At 39.1% G+C, this 15247-nt stretch overlaps 1 protein-coding gene and 1 long non-coding RNA gene across 3 annotated transcripts in view; both read left to right on the forward strand.

Annotated features, from left to right (window-relative positions):
- NREP (neuronal regeneration related protein) overlaps positions 1–9142 on the forward strand; it is a 32160-nt gene extending 23018 nt beyond the window's left edge. For both annotated transcript variants that reach the window (XM_081505750.1, XM_081505751.1), the window contains exons 4-5: positions 2327–2404; positions 7384–9142. In XM_081505750.1, the coding sequence (XP_081361876.1) occupies positions 2327–2404; positions 7384–7509 (204 nt within the window). In that variant the 3' untranslated portion in view covers positions 7510–9142. The remainder of the gene's footprint in view (positions 1–2326; positions 2405–7383) is intronic.
- Positions 9143–11553: 2411 nt separating this feature from the next.
- The window catches only part of LOC145512132 (uncharacterized), a 49997-nt gene continuing 46303 nt past the window's right edge, over positions 11554–15247 (forward strand). Inside the window, exon 1 of the long non-coding RNA XR_014058320.1 lies at positions 11554–12830. This is a non-coding gene — a long non-coding RNA (uncharacterized LOC145512132). The remainder of the gene's footprint in view (positions 12831–15247) is intronic.

The following is a 15247-nucleotide window of genomic DNA, read 5'->3' on the forward strand; positions in this document are numbered from 1 at the left end:
GGAATGGAAGGAAGTTTACTTAGTCATGAGTTGCTAACAGATACTCATGTTCCTGAGTACATTGGCAAATATCATTGGCTGTTTTTATTGAAAAAAGGAAAGTTCTTAGAAAAAATTATAATAAGTATTGTGACTAAGTATAAGAATTTCTGAGAGGCAAGTTATTTTTCCCTACAGATCCAGCCTGTGTTGCTTTAGTATTGATGCTTTGGACCTAGAAGTTTAATGCTAATGTAGTGTCATTTTGTTAAAATAGTATATCTCAGAAAAGCAGAAGAACACATAATATAACATTTAGTTGATTTTGCTTTTCATTGCATCCATGTGCCTACTAAGCTTATATATGTATTTCTATCAATATTTTTGGTTTACAGTGAAATATTTTTTCTTGCTAATACCTGTCATGTTTTTAATTATACTTAAAGCATGCCTTTAAAAGCAGTAATATAGAGATGTCATCATCTTTTATCTGTTTATATTAAGTGAACTTACAGTGGATCCCAATCTGAGATCTAAAATTTCCCAGAGTGGGATTTTGTGTGCTGTGACTTTCTTTTAAGCCTCAGAGCAAAGTGTATGTATCTAAGATTGCAGTTTTGTTTTCTTCACTCATTCCTGGTTAAAGAGAATGTCGCGGTGGCTGTTTGTCCCAAGTGAGGCAGATGGTGGAATTTTACTAGAAGGAGCTGAGCAGAGGAGGGGAAAGCTGAGCAAGAGGAAGGAGTTTGAGACTGGGGGAACCACATGGCCCAGAAAGCAGGCCCAGTCCAAAGTCAGAAAACAAGCCCAGTTCTTGCAGGATGAGCTTGCCAGTATTTAAGACCTAAATGTGTATGGTGGCTGTGGGCTGGTGTAATTTTGTAAGAGAGGTTGTAGGCAGTTTGCATTCTGGAATAATTTGATGGCATCTTTAAGGTGCCAATAACTGAAATCCCGCTTTAGAACTGGGAATCTGGCTTGAGTTTGAGCCCTATCCTGTACACTATGTGACCTTTCTGAGTTGCAGTTTCCTTTTCTGTAATGATAAGACCTATTCACAACTTATAATCAGGATAAATTAGGTAATGTGCACAAAATTGCTTTGTTCAGTGGCATGTGCCATAAATGCTACTGGAGTTGAGCAAAGATAGTTTCTGTTAGACTGTCCCACAGAACCTGCACAGCCATGCACATTTCATGCTTCAGTCCAGATGGATTGATGGGGACATTGATACCACTGCAGTGAGCCCAATGATTAGGCTACCACATCTAGTGCTTTCAAAAACAAACCAAAAAATGATACATAAGTCTATTTGATAACTGATTAATGAAGTGAGATTCTTAATGTCATTTATTAAATGTAAAGCTTATTTACAGCATTTATAGAATCAGACCTGCAGGGGATCTCATCTAATTTTCTCCTCTCCCTTCAAGAAGGGCTGTATCAAATGTAAATTAGCCCTGACAGATGGTGATTGGATTCAGTTTCTAAATTTCTTAAGGAAGATTTCACAGTTTTCCTCTCTAAATTCTTTCAGTAATTTAACAATTCTTATGCCAAGTTCTTCCTTACAGCTGACCTAAATCTGTACTTGTAATTGTAAGTCCTTCCTTATCCCCCTCCTCCTGTCTTTACCAGAGATAGAGAACAGCTGGCCAGCAACCTTCTTATGATAATAACCCTTTTCAATATTGAAAAAAGAGCTACTCAGTTGGACTCAATCACTCCATCTCGTCCCACCCCTGCGCCACCCCCATGTTCATCAGCTAGTCTTCTCTGAATCATTCATGACGATGCCGCCGTCCCTTGCCCTGTCCCTGTCTCAGACCCTTGTCTACTTTCAAGCAGCTGGGCAGACGTGTGGCTCTGGGGAGGAGGCGGGCTGCTGCTTCCTCTCCTCCCTATGCTTTATGCATCATTGAGCCTTCTAATAAATGAATCAGGATAACCCTTAACAGTTTTGGGTGAGTACATGACACATTTATCTCATAAACATGAAGTTCGGCAAGGATACTAATCACAGGTTGCTTTGAAAATTGGGCCTTCTCAGTGCCTTAGTTTGCTTAGCCAGTCAGGCCATGACGCTACCACTTTGCGTGCTAAAGATAACACTGATGGATATCTCTGCGGTCTTGAACTTAGTCTTGGAAGACACTGAGCTAAAACTCTCCTGAGTGTAGAGTATGCACACTGACTGAAATAGAGAATGGGCTTCCCCAGCTTTCTAAGTTGCAATTGGGAAATGAGTGACCATTGAGGACAATTGAGCTCGTTAAGCTGGTCCCAAGAGGTTTCAGAGTGGCTCCTGTTTTTAATATGAATGTGTATGCTTTTATGTCTCTCTAGGTTTATTACCCAGAGCTTTCTGTCTGGGTCTGTCAAGAACCATTTCCAGACAAGGAAATGGAGGGAAGGCTTCCTAAGGTAAGATCTCTAGCTGACATTTTGTTAAGGTGTTGTTTTGTTTTTTAATATAGAAACAAAAGCAGCTATTCCTCATTTTAATACTCATTACTGTCTACTATAATAATTCATTAACCTGATACCATAATCCATAACCTATTATCATCTTGGAAATAACATGTAGTACAAAAAAGAAAAAGGATATCCTGATATCCTGTGACTCTTACAATTCATATTATCTTTCTTCCTTGATGCTCGAAGTCCAAAGCAAATTTTCATGTAAGAATCGTGGGACCAATTTGTCAAATATACATTTTACAGGTTTTTTAATTTGTTTGTTCCATTCCAGTGTAGATAAATCCAAATATGAATATATCTAACTAAAAGATCTCTTAAAAGTATAGATGATGATAATATTTTCTGGTAATAATACCTGACTATCTGATAAAATTACCCATGAAACAAAACAGAAAGAGTATTAAAAAGCTACTATATTTTTTCTTCTAAGTTTTAGGCTCAAAAGTATTTTCTATAAACATGTTTTCATTGCTCAGACATTTTCAGTGTGACAGTTCTCTGCCGTAAGAAAATTTGTAAAATTTACATTTTAGATTTCAACAGCATTTCAAAACAACAACAACAAAAACATTTACCAGTTTTTACTGTAGATACCTTTGAACTTTGCTTGTTAGGGTAAATTTCAGTTTGACCTTAAGCAAAAAGGATTATATTTTTTACCACTGACCTGTTGATTCTGCAATTAAAAAAAATAGAGACCATTGAAAATGCAATTTCCATTTAAAAATTTCTTAAGTGTAATTGGCCAATGGAGAGGACTCCCCAACTATTACTGTCATTTCAACTTTGGTAAACTATCTGACTTGCCCTTAATGGTTTCAGCAATTTTCTACCTTTTACTGACAGGCAGACATTAGTTAAAGAGATTATGTCGACTGGCAGTTTGCACTGAAAGAAAACAGTCCTAAATCGCTTTTAATCTTTCAGAGAATTTCTGAAGGTCAAGGTCAAAATCATTGGCAAGAAAGTACATGAACTAAATGATTTGGTCCCTGGCTGGGCTAGACCTTTTCTGATCTTGTAGAGTTGGAGCGGAAGTTAGCTAAAATACTGGAGCTTTATTTACAACACACTCCCACCCCACCACTGCACCACCAAGGTTGCAGTAGTCTACACATTCTTTCCTGGACCACCTCAGGGCATAATTCCCCTGAGTAGCTGAGGGTGAGACGTGATTATGGAAGGGAAGAGGGGGAGTATAGCCTTTTCATTAGTTCCTGTGCCATTCAGGAGTCCCGAGTTCTTGTGTTTGATACTGGTAGCATCCACCAGACAAGCAAGACTGGCCAAATTCCTCAGTGAGGTCAACAGTGCCTCCCTTTCCTCTTGAAAGGCCATCTGAGTCCTAGGCCTTGTCTGCATTGAGGTATGCTCCAGGGGGCTGGTGGATCCTGGAATTCAGGTCTTCTGTTATTTTGAGTTCTTTCCTCTCTAAATATATGAATAGTATTTTAAGCATAATATATTTGTTCTTTTTCTAGCTGTTGCCTTCTGGAAAAGTACATCTTTGCATAATCATAAGAAAAACAATCCTGGTTTACTTTGCCCAAAACACATTATTGAGTAACTGGGGGATTCATGTACTAACAGTCATCAGCAGGGAGAGCCACCCAGGAGCACAGACTCTGGGGGCCCCTGCACACGTATCTGTATCTCCTCCTCCAGCCTTTTGGTTTATTCAAATTCCTCAGTCCTGTAGGGACCATTATATGAGGGATGATGGAGGAAAATAGGACAATTTTTGCATAAAATTCTTTCAAGGCCTAACTTGTGGAAATAAGACATCTGCCTGTCTCCTATTTGAAATACCTCCTTCTCTTGTTGCAGAAGCTTGAAATTCCTTCAATGAGGGCAGAGATATCTTTTTTTCTTTCTTTCTCTCTCTTTTTTTTTTTTGTTTGTAATGAATAGGGGTTAGGGACTGAAATCTAGTGAATTCCAACCTCCAAAGGAAGGATGCACAGAACTTTAGCCCCCCAGAAGCTCCCCAGGGTGTCTCATATCAGCACTCCCTGCAAGATTTGTCACCACCGCTTTGCTGTCCTCCAGTAACTTGGGTGTCTCACATACAGCATGTTAATTTTAAGGCAGGCTGGAGGTACTGCTTTTGTCTCTCTTGCCTTAAAATCTAATAGACTGTTCAGTCCATAGTACGCTTGCAGAACGTGAATAATGAAGGAAGGACACATCTGAATATTTGGGGGTCTTGAAAGAGAAAAAAAATACTAAAAATGGTAAATTCAAATCTGAAATAATCTTCGAATTTTGTTTTCCTGGAAGAACTTCTTTCCAAATTACCCATATCCCACCCAGCTCCCACTCATCTCCCATCCATTTTGTTGTATTTTTTTTTCATGGAAATATGAAGAGTAGTAAGACTGAGACATATAAAGACTGACTGAGGTTCTGTATATTCACTTAGGAGTAAGGCTGAAGTAGGCAGTTTTAAGGCCAGCCATGATGTTAAGTGAAGTGTGTTATGAACTTTTGATTTCCTTTTCTAGGCCTATGACAGTTAACATTGAATTCTTCATTTGTCTAAAACTTGTTTGTCATATCCTGAACCATAATGCTAACTGGTTGATATGGGAGGAGAAACAAACATTACTTTAAAGACATCGGGTTTCCATGGATTTCTGTTTTAAATAGTGGGATTGCATGCCAAAATTTCAAAATTGGAATTATTTTCACAAAAGAAAGGAATTGCTCAATATAATGCTTTTGGATATTTTTCTGGATCCTTTAGGGCATGTAAGTGATGAATAAAATTTTAATTTAATTTTCTGGTTTGGCCCTTTGGCTTTTAATGATACCAAAACAACCTCTAAATCACAGACTAAGACTGGAGCATTAAAGTACATACTGAGTGGATTTGATATACATTCTGAAAATGTCACATGCTCTAAAAGTCTGAGATTTTTTTAAAAATATTTAGATAAAACAGATGTTTAATATGAGAACTCTGTACTTTAGGTAAAACTTCTTAAAGCTGAATTATCTGTTACATTTAGTTCACTCTGGGGTTGCTGAGTGAACTGAACAATTTGGTTTCAAGTTGTTTGGATGTCTCTGATTTCTGAATTCTTCAGTTCAGTTCAGTCGCTCAGTCGTATCCGGCTCTTTGCCACCCCATGGACTGCACCTTGCCAGTCCTCCCTGTCTACCACCAACTCCTGGAGCTTTCTCAAACTCATGTCCATTGAGTCGGTGATGCCATCCAACTGTTTCATCCTCTGTCATCGCCTTCTTCTCCCGCCTTCAATCTTTCCCAGCACCAGGGTCTTCTCCAATGAGTCAGTTCTTCACATCAGGTGGCCAAAGTATTGGAGCTTCAGCTTCAGAATCAGTCCTTCCAATGAATATTCAAGACTGATTTCCTTTAGGATTGACTGGTTTTATCTCCTTGCCGTCCAAAGGACTCTCAAGAATCTTCTCCAATACCACAGTTCAAAAGCGTCAATTCTTCTGCGCTCAGCTTTCTTTATGGTCCAACTCTCACATCCATACATGACTACTGGAAGAACCATAGCTTTTATTAGACGGACCTTTGTTGGCAATGTCTCTGCTTTTTAATATGCTGTCTAGATTGGTCATAGCTTTTCTTCCAAAGAGCAAGTGTCTTTTAATTTCATGGCTGCACTCACCATCTGCAGTGATTTTGGAGCCCAAGAAAATAAAGTCTGTCACTGTTTCCATTGTTTCCCCATCTATTTGCCATGAAGTGATGGAATCGAATGCCATGGTGTTAGTTTTTTGAATGTTGAGTTTCTTAAAAAGATTCAAATATGGTAATTTGTAGATTACAAAGCAAGATTATCAGTTTAACCCGAGTACCTATATCCAGTCAAATTAGCTTATTATAACTATCCTTTTAGAACATGTGGCCTTAACAAAAAGAAAAAAAAAATCCCAACAGATCTTTTAAAACCATAATGGATATATATATATATATATATATTTTTTTTTTTTTTTTTAAGAAAATTCCTCTACTTAATGGTTAGGCTAAAAGAGACTCTTGTCATATGTTCACTGTTTTCATTCCTGAGTGGGGCATAACATCTAATTTTGCTAAAACCTTTATTTTGTATCATTGCTTGGGCAAATGGGCCTCATTGCCCTGTCCTCCTGCTGTTTGACTGTGGCATGGATCTCCTCCCTGTGGGTGCTCAATGGATCCTCAGTCACCGTGTATTTGGAGTCTCCTAGTCAGATACGCAAAACCTCACTCATCAGGATTGTAAGGATAGACTAGAAGAGCCGCAGGCAGTCCAGACTAGCTGAGTGCCATGCTCTGCTGGCCTTGGTTTCCCTCTCGTCTCCTCTCTTCTGCAGCTGCTGCCTCCCCACCCCCAGCCCACATGACTTCCCTCCCAAACACTGCCTTGTCTTCAGTACCCACTTTTGGTTCTCACTGTAAGGCCTGTAGGGCCTGGGCCACTTGCTTCTAGTATAAAATGTTCATAAATTTTATTTGTTGCAGTTGTGCTATGCTTTAAATATTTTTACTGTGTATTATAAAACAATTATCCCTTTCCACCACAGCCATTCAACTCTTAAAAAAACAGAAAAGCGTTAACACTCCTAGGAACACCTCTCACCCAGTCTTCCGTCAGGCCATATTTGATCCCAGAAACTGTCTTTAGAAACCTGGCTTTGGGGAATGCTGCCGCCCACATGGCTGGGCTCAGCCCGTAGAGAAGCACTTGATTCTACTGCAACCAAGGCAGCTAGTGTTTAATTACTTCATGCCCTCACAGACCTAATATTTACATTCAGGTGAACTGTGTTTAATATGTAAACTCTGCAAAATGTTGGGAGTTCAAGGATAAAAGTCGGGAGGAAGAGGCAAAAATGTTCCAGTGGTTGTAAAAGCATGACTTAGTGTGATTCTTTTTGTGTGTGTCTGTCTGTGTGCCCTTCAGGGAAGACTTCCTGTCCCAAAGGAAGTGAACCGCAAGAAGGATGGCAAGATCGGGGCTGTCTCCCTGACTCCACTTGGCAGCAATGAGCTCCACTCCCCAGGAACCAGTTACCTCCACTCTTTTTAATCACCTCCATTTGTATTACATATGGTGTATGGGTATTGATGAGGTCATGGTATCATATATGGGATTTTTTTCTGTGTAAATCATCAAGTATAAGAAGAAACTATGGGACTCTGAGCCTTGCTTTAGAGATTTTACAGTGGACAAATAGGTATCATCAAACCAGTTTTTAATCATTCTGACTCAAGTGAAAACACTCAGAATTTCACACTGTGAATCCACGTTTACAACCCTTACAGGTGGGCCTTCAGGCCTGGTTTGCTACGAGGATGTCTTCCACAACTCAAACCCCCTCTGCTCTCACACAACCGGTCCACTTCTGCCTTTTCACTCACACAGCTCCTGACTGCTTCTTGCAGAGGCTGAGAGTCCCCCCCCCTTTTTTTTTCATTTAGATGTAACAAGCCTAGTAGTTTATGTTCATCAATTGTCTGTATATCTCTATATTTTATCCATGTACTCTTTTGATGTATAGAAGTAGTTTGAAACTCATTGTTTCCTTGTGGTAAGTGACCGAGATGCTGCCACAGGACCTGAGACACTGATGAATGGTGCTATTTTGGACTTTCAACATGCTCCTTGGCGAGGTAGCTCTGATGGAGTTATTTTTTATTTTCATGTTCTAAGAAGGTGTCGGTACTCTGTTTCCCTGACTGTTGTTCTCTAGACTGGATTGACTTGTTCTCCTTGTGTCTTCAGTGTGGCTTTCTTCGTCAGCGTTGTAGGTTGAGCGGGTGCCACAACAGAGCAGGAGACTCCCGTCTCACGGGCTGGCACTCCCGGACACGCAGTCACTGTAGCGGGAGCAATCACAAAACTGTAATTTCCTTACCAAATCTCCTCCTTTTGGTAGCCTCGCCTGCCTAACTTAGTGAATGAAAAGCAATAATTTGACAGGCGTTTTTAGGTGTCTCTTTTGGTTCTTTCATTTGAAAGAATATTTGGGGATAAAGGGGCAAACTTTTTTTTTCTTTTTATAAATGCCCTCTGGAAAAAAAACAAATCCAAAAAATTGGCATCTCAGTAGGAACATGAAAGTTACACCTTTCCCAAAAATTAGGTTGAAGAAAATGTCTTTACAAAAAAAAAAAAAGAATACTTTAAAGGCAGAGCACTCTTTTTCAACAGTCCTGATAAGCAAGGTGTAGATTTTACATTTTTGTCCTTGCTCCCAATGAAACGGATAAACAAAAATACAATCAGACAATACCATCTACTCATGGAATGTTGTTGTGTTAGCCAGTCTGAAAGCCCACCTTGATTTTTATATAACTGTCTTTTAGCTCTTCCTTTGACAGGACAGGCTTTGTTCTGAACTGTTCCGCTTCTGACTGTTACACATCGACTGACGCATGCGCTGCACTTCTTCCTTCTCTTCTCGCTCCCCCATTGGCCTGAGTTTCCTGTGCATTTCCCCCCCACCTCCTTTGTTAGAGTAGGTATATCCGCTGTGTAAATAGAGCAAGAAAACAGTATTCTGCATCTGTGGCATTTACGTAGAGTTGCAGTTGTGTACTGCTGAATATGCAGGCTTTTGTAACAATGTGATCTTTACTGATGCACTCATGACAAGTACCCAATGTATTTTAGCTATTTTAGTAGTTTTTGTTCAATAAATATGCAAGCTGTATGGTAACTGGCTTGGCTCATCATTGGAAAGGCCTACTTTTGAATACTTTCACTGTCTCATGTTAGTTCATATGCTCTCAGAGACCCAAAAGTGGATCCAAGGGCAAATATCAAAAGAGATAGAATCAGCTCTGCCTTTCATGCATTTTCCCTTCTGAGGGTTTTATGAGATGAGGGCCTAGGCAATGGCTCATTAGGATGGTATTTGTAGAGCTGCCTCTGGATACAAAGGAGAATTAAACCAAGGCCCTTTTATTTCTGTACTTTTGTTTTTCTCTTTCAGTGCACTCCCTCACACCTCAAAACATTCTTTCTTACCCTTGCCATAAACACTTACTCTGTGCTGTTTTTTACCCATACCAAAAGATACCTAACCTTGTTTCTTCACGGAATATTTGCACATACACACAAAAGTGTATAAATGTATAAAAGAAAAGTCTTGTAAGTGGGTAGAATTTTGAGGTAGAATTTTAAGTCATGAATTCACATGTAACCAGTTACCTGTAATCTAGCAAATGATAAGATAAGCATGACCAGAACCTTCTGGAGGTGTCCTGGGATGCTGAAACCCAACGATTCAGGGAATTTATTCTCTCCCTGTGTATGAGAAATGCCAGCTGGTCCCTCCTCATCTCTTATCAGTGAAAATTCAGTTGGGTTTACATATTAATACAAGTTGTTAAATTGACTGGTAGGGTTTAGCTATTTGGGTTTCACCAGAACAGGGGCTAAGGAGCAGATCCCTAAGAGCCAGAGAGAGACGGGAGAGGAGCAAAAGGTAGCATTGCCTGAAGCTGGGCGTTCAGGCTTTGGAGAAAGGGGATCAGATGCTGTCTGGGGAATCTTGGTTCTTGATACCTCTGTTTGTGTCAGGAGGGACTTTTAAATTGGGGAGTTGCTTTTGAAATTAGTGCGTATCTCAGATTTTGGTTAAGATTCTTATTTTATCTTAAGTTTTAATCTTATTAAGAGAAAGGAGCTTTACGGCAGAATTGCCTATCAGAAAAAATCTCAACTGCCTACCAGATAATCGGAATTTGCTCAACTTGGAAGAAAATTTTTAAATGGGGCTACCCTGTTTTGGTAATCCCACCCGAGGTTAGTACTTCTAAATGTAAGAGAAGTGCTCTTCAAATACAATTACCTTTCATCTTATAATGTTACCCTTTTCTTCACTCAGGAGGCTCCCCTCACCTGTATATGTTATCACAGCTGTGAGGGGTTACATCTTATCTTCTTGCCCTTGTTAAACTCAGAACAGAAAAAGTGATGAGGCCAGGCCAGAGGGGGATGGTAGTCTGGGTTGCGTTATCCCCCTCTATATTAATCTTTTGCCACATAACAGCTTAACAACCGCACTTGACACCTTGGAACAACAGAAGTTTATTGTCTCATGGATTCCACTGGTCAGGGGTCAGGAGCAGCTGAGCTAGTGGCTATGGCACAGCATTTCTTCTGTGTTTGCAGTCAAGAGGTCAGCAGGCTGCAATTATCTGAAGGCTTAACCAGGACTGGAGAATCTACTCCCAGTGTGGCTCGCTCGCATGGTTGTTGGCAGGAGAATTCAGTTCTCCCACGCACGGGCTTCTCCACAGGGCCATTCAAGTGTAATCACCTCTGGCTTTCCCCACAGTGAGTAATTTAAGAGAGAGCTGCGAGCAAGCCATAATGCCTGTGACCTGTTCTCAGAAGTCACCATCATCCATCATATTCTACTCATTAGAAGCAAGTCACTAAGTATAGCTAGCTCACAGTCACGGAGAGGGAATTAAGCTCTACCTCCTGAAGGAGGAGTATCAAAAAATTTGTGGACACATTTGAAAACCAGCGCACCATCTGAAGTTAAAGCCTCAGGGTAATTGTAGGCCGGGGGCTGAAAGTGAGAACGGCTGGTAGTAGACTCATAGTTTATTTCTTTAATTGAAGAAGTTTTGCAACCCTTGGAGCTCCAGAGACTGAAGGCAGAAGAGGAGAGCATCCAGAAACTATAATACTGTTTCTTAACCCAAGTGCTATTAACTCTGAAAGGAATATTTAGAAAATGTTGTCAGAAGCTATCAAAACAGGGACGCTAGAATAAATGATGCTTAAAGTTCCATCCAACTCAGTGGCTTGGGTTTGATGATGACAACTCCTTCGTTCCCTGTGAAGCTTGAAACACTAGATAATTGACCATGCATTTCAATGTAAATTTGCAGGATCCATGTTGTAAAGATCAGCTACAACTTGTTCAGAGTTAATAAAGCTATGGTTTTTCCAGTAGTCATGTATGGATCGGAGAAGGCAATGGCACCCCACTCCAGTACTCTTGCCTGGAAAATCCCATGGACAAAGGAGCCCGGTAGGCTACAGTCCATGGGGTCGCTAAGAGTCGGACACAACTGAGCAACTTCACTTTCACTTTTCCCTTTCATGCACTGGAGAAGGAAATGGCAACCTACTCCAGTATTCCTGCCTGGAGAATCCCAGGGATGGCGGAGCCTAGTGAACTGCCGTCTATGGGGTCGCACAGAGTCGGACACGACTGAGGCGACTTAGCAGCAGCAGCAGCAGCAGCAGCATGTATGGATGTGAGAGTTGGACTATAAAGAAAGCTGAGCACTGAAGAATTGATGTTTTTGAACTTTGGTGTTGGAGAAGTCTCTTGAGAGTCCCTTGGACTGCAAGGAGATCCAACCAGTCCATCCTAAAGGAAATCAGTCCTGAATATTCACTGGAAGGACTGATGCTGAAACTGAAACTCCAATACTTTGGCCACCTGATGCGAAGAACTGACTCATTGAAAAAGACCCTGATGCTGGGAAAGATTGAAGGCGGGAGAAGTAGGGGATGACAGGATGAGATGATTGGATGGCATCACCGACTCGATGGACATGAGTTTCAGTAAGCTCCAAGAGTTGGTGATGGACAAGGAGGCCTGGCGTGCTGCCGTCCATGGGGTCCCAAAGAGTTGGACATGACTGAGTGACTGAACTGAACTGAATAAACTGCTGAAGTGGAGCTAAGAAACTGCACCACTAGCCAGAATCAGAGCAGGAGACCCAAACTCTGATTAAAGACTGTGCTTTGTTCTCTCTCTAAAGGTAAAAATATTACCCTGTGGACTTGGAGCAGAGATTGGTAACCAAAAACCATGGACTAGATATGACCTGCAGACTTGTTTTGCCTGCAAAATGTGTTTTATAAAAATGTTGATTTAATTTCCACCATTTACAAATTGGAAGATTTCACATGAAAATTCAGGTTTGGGGCTTCCCTTGAAAAATGAGAGCTGAGTAGCAGCCTCCATCTGATGAGGCATGGCCCCTCACACATCCAATCCTCACCCTGCTTATCTTCTCATACCCTGTCTGCTTTGTTCATTTACCTCCCCTGCCTCACTCTGTTGGCACATGAGTTTGCAACAGGAATCTTCTAATTTCAGAGATGCTGATGTGCTTATTTGCACCCACAAATGATGCAAGGACCTTCTAAGACCTTTCTGTTTGAGAGCTGTGAATGCCAGACTGGAAACAGAGGCTTCTTGTTACTGGTCCCCAAACAGGGGCTGCTGCAGTTCCCCCTGCAGCTCCAGGCCCTCTTCTCAACTTTTGAATTACCCTCACCCAGTGACTGAGATTCCCAGGCTAAAACACCTTGGACTGGGTCAGGTTAGACTACATTAGGTCTGAAAAAGGCATGGTCTTCAAACCGGGGTAAGTGTACCTCAGGGCATGTGAAGTTTTCCCCAGGAGTCTATGCTCATAGATTGTTTTAAGGACACTCATTTCTAGATCCTCTATGCATACGGGACTCTTTCCTAAGATTGTTCTGCTGAGAATGAGCCTGTGTTTATAATAGTCCTCTCCACATTATTTTAAAAAAGATATAGGTCTCACGCATCCCAATTCTTAATATAATACATTGTCCTTAATATGACACAAAAACAGCAGATGTGGCAAAGAGGAAGGTTCCTTTAATGATTAATCATAAATCCATTATGCTTTGGGCTTTCCCTTCTTATACACACATTCAAAGTGGTTAGACAACACAGAAATGAGGTGTTTGGATTCATGGGATTTCAGAATTCAGACAATATTGGTAAAATGCAGTGATGGAAATAATGACAATTTTTATTTAATGCTTTCTCCCCCAGACTCGTCAAAAAATGCCTTGCCCTTAAGGGAGAGTCCTAAGAGGGGAAAGCAAAGAGAAAATCAGTAGGAAACATTGAATACCCAAAATGGCTTGTTCATGTGATTTTAAGCATTTTTTTCCCACTGGTCTCCATACTCATCCCTAGGATATTTCTTACCTGGGAAGAAAGTAGCCTAGAACAGCTACAGCAGTGTAAATTTGCATTGCTGATTATTTTAAACGTAACCAGGATGCCTTTTGAAAATACTCAATTTTTACAAGATAAAATGGGTAAAAATCAAGGATTAAAAAATTTTCATATGGTCTCTTTCAGACTTGATGTGCATTAGTTAATAAAACTGTCAAAACCTGTGGTATCAAACCATAGTGTAAAATACTTGTTTCAATTATATATATATATAAACTTTGTTTCAACTATAGTCAATTCAATTCTCATCATATCCTGTCTTATAAAATGTTTAGTATGTTTTTCATAACGTCATCAAAAATATTAGTGTGCTGCTAGACTGATTAGAAGCCTGAAACCCTTCTATTATTTGTGGCACTTCCCATTTTTTCACAAGTTCTTATTTATCCTCCAAAGTCAGTTAGCAGCATTCAATAGCCTCATTCAGTTTTACTAGAAACCCGTCATGCCTTTCATCATTCTTCTTACTTGATTGAAGAAAGTGTATGGATAATTTTGTTTTTATAACTTATTTAAACATTGAATAATTAATAATTAATTATTAGATCCATATCATTTTAATTATGATTGGTTTCAGTGGCCAGTTTCACAACATAGACTTTTAATTCTCATTCATTTTTTTATAATAATCCTCAAAATAACTATTTGAATTGAAAAATGAATTCAAAGTTTTTTTCTACAGAGAGTGTATCTGATTTGACTAATAGGTTTGACAGTGAAGACTGGCTCTGCCAATGATGTTTGTGATGGACAAGTTCTGTTAATGGTCTAAATCTGCAACTCTAAGTTAATGATAATATGGTTAAGACAAGAAATATGATAAAAATCTTTTATCAAAAAGCATTGTTTTGGCCAAAGTGTAGTGAAATTAATATCTATCTATTATTCCTTTCATTTCTGAAGACATGGGATTTTAAAAGGTGGGTTTAGGTGAAAGTGTTACAACATAATTAACAATCATTTGATAAATCTTAGCAAAGATCTTTCTTCCCAGAAATTGAGCAAGTGAATTAGATTTTGATGATGAGAACAAATCCCTTTGCAAGTCAGGGTGCTTTCCAATTCATTGCTTATAAAAAAAAAAAAAAAAAAAACGCAGAAGGACCTAATCAAGTTGTCAGGTGAAAGAAGATTAAAAATATTTTTTGATAGTAGATCATCATATGAATTTTGGCATATAACGTGGAAGGCGTTCAAAGAGTTAAATTACATTACTATCATAAAATATTTTCAGTTCCTACAGTTTACTGCTTAAAAACATACAAAAGAAATAGAACTGATGAGAACCTGTGTCTCATTTTAGCATTATGTAATATTCATCTACAGATACTTGAAGTAATTGAAAAAATTCATCATCTTATTAAGGTGTATTTTCATTCTAATTTCAACTTTTCTGTTTAATAATAAATATAATGTATTAATGTAGTTTTAGTTAGTAGTGAATTGCTAATAATGCTAATTCACACAACCAGCTTGTTTTAATGCTTACAGTTTTATGATCACAGAACATAAAAGTTTTTAAATTTAGATACATTTTTTACTGCAGATAAATGTGATAGGGTGATCAATAAAGTCTTATAGAAAATCATTAATTACAATTCTTGGAACTAGAATAAAAATTTAAGTTCATGAAAAAAATGTCAAATTTCTGCAAGTTAAAAAATTGTTTTTAAAAATGAAATTATGGATTATCAGTTGCCACAGTGTTTAGATTTGATTGCATACATTTATGAAAGAAATTCAACTTCTATGTTAGAACAGAAACATTTACAGTGTTTCAAATTATAA

Source organism: Giraffa tippelskirchi, chromosome 7 (genome assembly GCF_054371585.1).
Source record: "Giraffa tippelskirchi isolate mGirTip1 chromosome 7, T2T-mGirTip1v1.2.pri, whole genome shotgun sequence".
Taxonomy (NCBI): Eukaryota; Metazoa; Chordata; class Mammalia; order Artiodactyla; family Giraffidae; genus Giraffa; species Giraffa tippelskirchi.